Here is a 9189-nt window from a genome sequence, read left to right on the forward strand (position 1 = left end):
TGCCAGTCGTCTCTTTTGGATACTAGCAGGTCAATGGAAGACTTCAATATATTCCCGCAAAAAAAAAAATGGAAGACTTCAATATCACTGGAGCACAATGGAGCAGTTGGCTCGGTCTAATCAATCTGAAAGACAACTACAAGTTGGAAAGCATCTCTTTTTTCTGCGGGGTAAGTTGGAAAGCATCTAACCTTTGTATATGGTGGCAATCTGTGGAGAAATAAATGCAACTAGCTTGTGGTTTCTTGAAAGCATCCAAACCATTCCTCTCTTTTTTTCCTGGTGTCCAAACCATCCCTCTAACGAACCCCGCTCATGGTTACCAGCTACGACACACGTTACCTGAGAGGTGAAAGCCACGAGCGCCCACAAGCACTACTCCACCAGCAGAGGAACAGGAACTCCGGTGCTCGACTCTCCACCTCCAGCCGGCCTGATGACGTCTGTGGCAGGTGATGCGATGAGGTGGAAGACGGCGTGTGTCACCGGAGGTGACGGATACATCGCCTCGGCCCTCGTGAAGATGCTGCTGCAAAAGGGATACACCGTCAAGACGACAATCAGAAAGTCCGGTTAGATCCTCGATCGCTCTCTATTGTGAATTCGTGATGTGATGAACCCTGAGCTGACAGGCACTGTTATTTGTTTTATGGATCTCAGATGACATGGAGAATCACCCCCATCTCAAGGACTTGCAAGCGCTCGGTCCCTTAGAGGTCTTCCGCACCGACCTGGAGGACGAGGGTAGCTTCGGTGAGGCCGTGGCCGGCTGCGACTATGCCTTCCTCGTCGCGGCTCCGATGAACCTCAACGCGGAGAACCCTGAGGTAGAGCCTGACCAAACACTCTGTACTAGGGTCAGATTTGATTATGGAAAAGGCACTGTTTTTAGTTGGTTATATCTCATGGCAGAAAGAAGTGATCGAGCTGGCCGTCAGCGGAACCCTTAACGCAATGAGGTCGTGCGTGAGGGCGGGGACGGTGAAGCGCGTGATCCTGACATCGTCAGTGGCGGCTGTCGCCGGCCGGCCTCTGCCACTAGGAGACAGCCATGTCCTGGACGAGGAGTCCTGGAGCGACGTTGAGTACCTCAGAGTTACCAAGGCCGGCGGCTGGGTAGGCATGCACATTTTTTTAGTACTTCCGTTCCTTTTTAATTTTAATTAGGGCGGGTAGAAATCTGTCAAATAATGTGAATGTGATGACGTGCTTGCGTGCCGTATCACAGGCCTACAATGTCTCAAAGGTGCTTATGGAAAAGGCGGCGCGGACTTTCGCGCAGGACAGCGGCATCAGCCTTGTTACGGTGTGCCCCGCCTTCACGGTTGGCGAGGCGCCGGCGACGATTGTCCACACCAGCGTCCCCGTTATCCTTTCTTTGCTGACTGGTGAGCCTGATACCAAGTCAAGATGCAACGATAATTAAAAGGGACCATTAGAGACTACTAATTCATCGAACGACGTGTGTGGTGAATGATTATCTCAGGTGACGACGAGAAGATTCGCAGCCTGGAACTCGTCGACAGGGCGTCTGGCTCGATCCCGATGGTCCATGTCCACGACCTCTGCCGCGCAAAGATCTTCTTAGCCGAGGAGGAGGCTGCGTCAGGAAGATATATCTGCAGCAGCCTCGACACCACCCTCGCGGAGCTAGCCACCTTCCTGGCCGCCAAGTACCAACAGTATAACGTCAATACCGACAGGTGTGTGCCAACATCTATGGAAACACGGCAAGTTCCGATGCTCTCGATCGTGATTTGTGAATATATAGCGTGTATGTTTGTTATCAGGTTTGGTGGTCGCCCCGAGAAGTTGAGAGTCTGCATTTCGTCGGCGAAACTCATCGGGGAAGGGTTTGAGTTCAGGTACAAGGTGTTGGACGAAATATACGACGACGTCGTCAACTATGGAAGGTCCTTGGGAATCCTTCCGTACTAGCAGTTTAGCATGCATGATGAGCCTCTGTATTGGTTGGTTGGATGTCGGAACCAAGCTAAAGTTCAAATTTGCTTATACTAGCAAACACTGCCCGTGCGTTGCTTCACGTCGATTTTAATCCATGTATAATCTTTTTTTTCATATATACTGAAATGATCAAATACATAGTGTAAACATTTGTACACCGAAGACAACAGTAAGGTGAACATCGAGGCAGCACCGTGATGCCAAATAAACCAAATTTGCTGGGCCGACGCGAGTTCGAGGAGTGCTCTCTGCAAATGCCGCGGAAGGAGCGTACCAACGTGCAGGTGACTCAGTGTTCCTGTTTCTGCCGCACAAGGAGAAGATCAAAGGAGGCGTGGCTATGTTTGAAAGAGCTTGTTGAGCATGCTGAGTTTGAAGGAGTTCGGCTGGGGTCCACCAGCAGGCGTGACAATATTGGCGCGCAAAGTGTCTTTTTTAATTTCCGGTTGTGTTGTTTTTATTTTTTCTGTTCAGGAAAAGTGGGTCCGAGTTGTTTAGGGTTTCTGGAGTCACCCATATAAATAAAGGGTTGGCTGCCGGCCATTGTATCCTTAGGTTATGTTTTGAGTTAAGAAACATGATGTGTTTTCGAGGGTAAGATATCCATATCGAGTTTAGAGGGAGCTGTCCGAAAACCTCCGTGCTTGCTGATTCGTAAGGACTTGTGTTTGTGTATCGGGGAGTAGAATCTATTCTGCTCGGCGATCGGAGTTGTCCGGGTACGCCATGAAAGATCGGGCCTAAAAACCATTTGGGTCACGTTGATCCTTATCACTGTGGCCAGCAAAAAATTGCAGTTGATTGTCCAGGTCAAAGAGTGAAGCAGGGTGCTGCTGCTTTCGTTCATCAAGACGGCCGCGCATGTCCACATCAACTTCAGCATTTCCCTCACGCGGCCTCTCTTCAGGTTCTGTTGTGGCACTTCAGTGATACAACAGGAGTCCGTTCTACCAATTCGTATTGTCGTGGTATCAAGTCTGCAACAAGGAACCGGGGTTCCATAGCCGACATGGTGATCGTGGGTGTTAAGGGAGAGGGCTCCGGTGACGGGATTGCACACAGTTTACCTAGCTTCAGATCACGCAATGGCGGCGAGATCCTACGTGCTGCTATAACTCACTATAAGGCGAAGTATGGTGTGCCAACTTACAATGAGAGAGATTGTTTGATTCACCATCTAAACTGTTGGGTAACATAGCAGAATTTTAAAAAAAATCTACGCGTCACCAAGATCAATCTATGGAGTCATCTAGCAACGAGGGAGAGGGGAGTGCATCTACATACCCTTGTAGATCGCGCGCGGAAGCGTTCAAGTGAACGGGATTGATGGAGTCGTACTCGTCGTGATCCAAATCACCGATGACCTAGCGCCGAACGGACGGCACCTCCGCGTTCAACACACGTACGGTTGGGAAGACGTCTCCTCCAACTTGATCCAGCAAGGGGGAAGGAGAGGTTGATTGAGATCCAGCAGCACGACGGCGTGGTGGTGGAAGCAACGGTGATCTCGGCAGGGCTTCGCCAAGCTCAGGGAGAGGGAGAAGTGTCACGGGAGGGAGAGGGAGGCGCCAGGGGCTAGGGTGCGGCTGCCCTCCCTCCCCCCACTATACATAGGACCCCTAGGGGGGCGCCGGCCCTAGGAGATGCAATCTCCAAGGGGGGGGGGCGGCGGCCAAGGGGGGTGGAGTGTCCCCCAAGCCAAGTGGGGCGCCCCCACCCCTAGGGTTTCCAACCCTAGGCGCAGGAGGAGGCCCAAGGAGGGCGCACCAGCCCACTAGGGGCTGATTCCCCTCCCACTTCAGCCCATGGAGCCCTCCGGGATAGGTGGCCCCACCCGGTGGACCCCCGGGACCCATCCGATGGTCCCGGTACAATACCGATTAGCGCCGAAACTTTCCCGATGGCCGAAACTCGACTTCGTATATATAAATCTTCACCTCCGGATCATTCCGGAACTCCTCGTGATGCCCGGGATCTCATCCGGGATTCCGAACAACTTTCGGGTTATCGTATACTAATATCTCAACAACCCTAGCGTCACCGAACCTTAAGTGTGTAGACCCTACGGGTTCGGGAGACACGCAGACATGACCGAGACGACTCTTCGGTCAATAACCAACAGCGGGATCTGGATACCCATGTTGTCTCCCACATGCTCCTCGATGATCTCATCGGATGAACCACGATGTCGAGGATTCAATCAATCCCGTATACAATTCCCTTTGTCAATCGGTACGTTACTTGCCCGAGACTCGATCGTCGGTATGCCAATACCTCGTTCAATCTCGTTACCGGCAAGTCACTTTACTTGTACCATAATGCATGATCTCGTGATCAACCACTTGGTCACATTGAGCTCATTATGATGATGCATTACCAAGTGGGCCCAGAGATACCTCTCCGTCATACGGAGTGACAAACCCCAGTCTCGATTCGTGCCAACCCAACAGACACTTTCGGAGATACCCGTAGTGTACCTTTATAGTCACCCAGTTATGTTGTGACGTTTGGCACACCCAAAGCACTCCTACGGTATCCGGGAGTTGCACAATCTCATGGTCTAAGGAAATGATACTTGACATTCGGAAAAGCTATAGCAAACGAACTACACGATCTTTGAGCTATGCTTAGGATTGGGTCTTGTCCATCACATCATTCTCCTAATGATGTGATCCCATTATCAATGACATCCAATGTCCATAGTCAGGAAACCATGACTATCTTTTGATCAACGAGCTAGTCAACTAGAGGCTCACTAGGGATGTGTTGTGGTCTATGTATTCACACATGTATTACGATTTCCGGATAACACAATTATAGCATGAACAATAGACAATTATCATGAACAAAGAAATATAATAATAACCATTTTATTATTGCCTCCAGGGCATATTTCCAACAGTCTCCCACTTGCACTAGAGTCAATAGTCTAGTTACATTGTGATGAATCGAACACCCATGCAGTTCTGGTGTTATCATGTTTTGCTCTAGGGAGAGGTTTAGTCAACGGATCTGCCACATTCAGGTCCGTATGCACTTTACAAATATCTATGTCTCCATTTTGAACACTTTCACGAATGGAGTTGAAGCGACGCTTGATATGCCTGATCTTCCTGTGAAACCTGGGCTCCTTGGCAAGGGCAATAGCTCCAGTGTTGTCACAGAAGAGAGTCATCGGGCCCGATGCATTGGGTATGACTCCTTGGTCGGTAATGAACACCTTCACCCAGATTACTTCTTGTGCTGCCTCTGAGGCTGCCATGTACTCCGCTTCACATGTAGATCCCGCCACAACGCTTTGCTTGCAACTGCACCAGCTTACTTCCCCACCATTCAAAAGATACACGTATCCGGTTTGTGACTTCGAGTCATCTAGATCTGTGTCGAAGCTAGCATCGACGTAACCCTTTAAGACGAGCTCTTCGTCACCTCCATAAACGAGAAACATATCCTTAGTCCTCTTCAGGTACTTCAGGATATTCTTGACCGCTGTCCAGTGTTCCATGTCGGGATTACTTTGGGACCTTCCTACCAAACTTACGGCAAGGTTTACATGAGGTCTGGTACACAGCATAGCATACATGATAGACCCTATGGCCGAGGCATAGGGGACGACACTCATCTTTTCTCTATCTTCTGCTGTGGTTGGGCATTGAGCCGTGCTCAATCTCGTACCTTGCAATATAGGCAAGAACCCCTTCTTTGACTGATCCATATTGAACTTCTTCAATATCTTGTCAAGGTACGTACTCTGTGAAAGACCAATGAGGCGTCTCGATCTATCTCTATAGATCTTGATGCCTAATATGTAAGCAGCTTCTCCAAGATCCTTCATTGAAAAACACTTGTTCAAGTAGGCCTTTATGATTTCCAAGAATTCTATATCATTTCCCATCAACAGTATGTCATCCACATACAATATGAGAAATGCTACAGAGCTCCCACTCACTTTCTTGTAAATGCAGGCTTCTCCATAAGTCTGCGTAAACCCAAACGCTTTGATCATTTCATCAAAACTAATGTTCCAACTCCGAGATGCTTGCACCAGCCCATAGATCGAGCGTTGGAGCTTGCACACCTTGTCAGCATTCTTAGGATCGACAAAACCTTCCGGCTGCATCATATACAATTCTTCCTTAAGGAAACCATTAAGGAATGCCGTTTTGACGTCCATTTGCCATATCTCATAATCATAGAATGCGGCAATTGCTAACATGATTCGGACGGACTTCAGCTTCGCTATGGGAGAGAAAGTCTCATCGTAGTCAACCCCTTGAACTTGTCGATAACCCTTAGTGACAAGCCGAGCTTTGTAGATGGTTACATTACCATCCACGTCTACCTTATTCTTCCATTTATTTTCTATGGCTCGCCGATCATCGGGCAAGTCAGTCAAAGTCCATACTTCGTTTTCACACATGGATCCTATCTCGGATTTCATGGCTTCCAGCCATTTGTTAGAATCCGGGCCCGCCATCGCTTCTTCATAGTTCGAAGGTTCACCGTTGTCTAACAACATGATTTCCAAGACAGGATTGCCGTACCACTCTGGTGCGGAACGTGTCCTTGTGGACCTACGAAGTTCAATAGCAACTTGATCTGAAGTTTCATGATCATCATCATTAACTTCCTCTCTAGTCGGTGCAGGCACCTCAGGAACATTTTCCTGAGTTGTGCCACTCTCCGCTTCAAGAGGCAATACTTCATCAAGTTCTACTTTCCTCCCACTTATTTCTTTCGAGAGAAACTCTTTCTCTAGAAAGGATCCATTCTTGGCAACAAAGATCTTGCCTTCGGATCTGAGGTAGAAGGTATACCCAATAGTTTGTTTAGGGTATCCTATGAAGACGCATTTTTCCGACTTGGGTTCGAGCTTTTCAGGTTGAAGTTTCTTAACATAAGCATCGCATCCCCAAACTTTCAGAAACGACAGCTTAGGTTTCTTCCCAAACCATAATTCATACGGTGTCGTCTCAACGGATTTTGACGGAGCCCTATTTAAAGTGAATGCGACAGTCTCTAAAGTATAGCCCCAAAATGACAGCGGTAGATCGGTAAGAGACATCATAGATCGCACCATATCCAATAGTGTGCGATTATGACGTTCGGACACACCATTACGCTGAGGTGTTCCAGGCGGCGTGAGTTGTGAAACTATTCCACATTTCCTTAAGTGCGTGCCAAATTCGTGACTCAAGTATTCTCCCCCACGATCTGATCGCAAGAACTTGATTTTTCTGTCACGTTGATTCTCAACCTCACTCTGAAATTCCTTGAACTTTTCAAAGGTCTCAGACTTGTGTTTCATCAAGTAGACATACCCATATCTACTCAAGTCATCAGTGAGGGTGAGAACATAACGATAGCCACCGTGAGCGTCAACACTCATTGGACCGCACACATCAGCATGTATGATTTCCAATAAGTTGGTTGCCCGCTCCATTGTTCCTGAGAACGGAGTCTTGGTCATTTTACCCATGAGGCATGGTTCGCACGTGTCAAATGATTCGTAATCAAGAGACTCCAAAAGTCCATCTGCATGGAGCTTCTTTATGCGTTTGACACCTATGTGACCAAGGCGGCAGTGCCACAAGTATATGGGACTATCATTATCAACCTTACATCTTTTGGTATTCACACTATGAATATGTGTAACATTACGCTCGAGATTCATTAAGAATAAACCATTCACCAGTGGAGCATGACCATAAAACATATCTCTCATATAAATAGAACAACCATTATTCTCGGATTTAAATGAGTAGCCATCTCGAATAAAACGAGATCCTGATACAATGTTCATGCTCAAAGCTGGCACTAAATAACAATTATTGAGGTTTAAAACTAATCCCGTAGGTAAATGTAGAGGTAGCGTGCCGATGGCGATCACATCGACCTTGGAACCATTCCCGACGCGCATCGTCGCCTCGTCCTTCGCCAGTCTCCGCTTATTCTGCAGCTCCTGCTTTGAGTTACGAATGTGAGCAACCGCACCGGTATCAAATACCCAGGAGCTACTACGAGTACTGGTAAGGTACACATTAATTACATGTATATCATATATACCTTTAGTGTTGCCGGCCTTCTTGTCCGCTAAGTATTTCGGGCAGTTCCGCTTCCAGTGACCACTTCCCTTGCAATAAAAAATACTCAGTCTCGGGCTTGGGTCCATTCTTTGGCTTCTTCCCGGCAGCTTGCTTACCGGGCGCGGCAACTCCCCTGCCGTCCTTCTTGAAGTTCTTTTTACCCTTGCCTTTCTTGAACTTAGTGGTTTTATTCACCATCAACACATGATGTTCCTTTTTGATTTCCACCTCCGCTGATTTCAGCATTGAATATACCTCAGGAATGATCTTTTCCATTCCCTGCATATTGAAGTTCATCACAATTCCCTTTGTCAATCGGTACGTTACTTGCCCGAGACTCGATCGTCGATATCCCAATACCTCATTCAATCTCGTTACTGGCAAGTCACTTTACTCGTACCATAATGCATGATCCCGCGATCAACCAATTTGTCACATTGAGCTCATTATGATGATGAATTACCGAGTGGGCCCAAAGATACCTCTCCGTCATACGGAGTGACAAATTCCAGTCTCGATTCGTGCCAACCCAACAGACACTTTCGGAGATACCCGTAGTGTACCTTTATAGTCACCCAGTTATGTTGTGACGTTTGGCACACCCAAAGCACTCCTATGGTATCCGGAAGTTGCACAATCTCATGGTCTAAGGAAATGATACTTGACATTCGGAAAAGCTATAGCAAACGAACTACATGATCTTTGAGCTATGCTTAGGATTGGGTCTTGTCCATCACATCATTCTCCTAATGATGTGATCCCGTTATCAATGACATCCAATGTCCATAGTCAGGAAACCATGACTATCTTTTGATCAACGAGATAGTCAACTAGAGGCTCACTAGGGATGTGTTGTGGTCTATGTATTCACACATGTATTACGATTTCCGGATAACACAATTATAGCATGAACAATAGACAATTATCATGAACAAAGAAATATAATAATAACCATTTTATTATTGCCTCCAGGGCATATTTCCAACATAAAACGTGCCCTAAGGGCTCACGAGGGCCGGCTTATAAAGGCGTCGTGCGCCCGTGCAACTTGCTTTGGCTTCATCTTGGACTCTTCATTAGCCAGATGGGCCTTGATCCTTGTGCCTCGTCCTGCTGGGCCACCCAGCAAAGCCTTGCC

At 47.6% G+C, this 9189-nt stretch overlaps 1 protein-coding gene across 2 annotated transcripts; it reads left to right on the top strand.

Moving 5' to 3' along the window:
- The first annotated feature begins 273 nt into the window (after positions 1-273).
- Positions 274-2541, top strand: LOC119357206 (anthocyanidin reductase ((2S)-flavan-3-ol-forming)-like). 2 transcript variants are annotated; one of them, XM_037624195.1, is made up of 6 exons: positions 274-572; positions 661-827; positions 913-1116; positions 1229-1388; positions 1487-1703; positions 1791-2540. In XM_037624195.1, the coding sequence occupies exons 1-6, from the start codon at positions 437-439 to the stop codon at positions 1936-1938; spliced, it is 1032 nt and encodes a 343-aa protein (XP_037480092.1). In that variant the 5' UTR covers positions 274-436; the 3' UTR covers positions 1939-2540. The 2 variants fall into 2 exon arrangements, with proteins under 2 accessions (XP_037480092.1, XP_037480091.1); XM_037624194.1 differs by having other exon boundaries at positions 1487-2541.
- The last annotated feature ends 6648 nt before the right edge of the window (positions 2542-9189 follow it).

This window comes from Triticum dicoccoides, chromosome 2A (genome assembly GCF_002162155.2).
Source record: "Triticum dicoccoides isolate Atlit2015 ecotype Zavitan chromosome 2A, WEW_v2.0, whole genome shotgun sequence".
Taxonomy (NCBI): Eukaryota; Viridiplantae; Streptophyta; class Magnoliopsida; order Poales; family Poaceae; genus Triticum; species Triticum dicoccoides.

Coding starts and splice junctions, on each gene's coding strand:
- LOC119357206 (XM_037624194.1), top strand. CDS start 437: ATGACGTCTGTGGCAGGTGATGCGATGAGGTGGAAGACGGCGTGTGTC. Junction 1,117..1,228: donor TTACCAAGGCCGGCGGCTGG/GTAGGCATGCAC, acceptor GCCGTATCACAG/GCCTACAATGTCTCAAAGGT. Junction 1,389..1,486: donor TATCCTTTCTTTGCTGACTG/GTGAGCCTGATA, acceptor TGATTATCTCAG/GTGACGACGAGAAGATTCGC.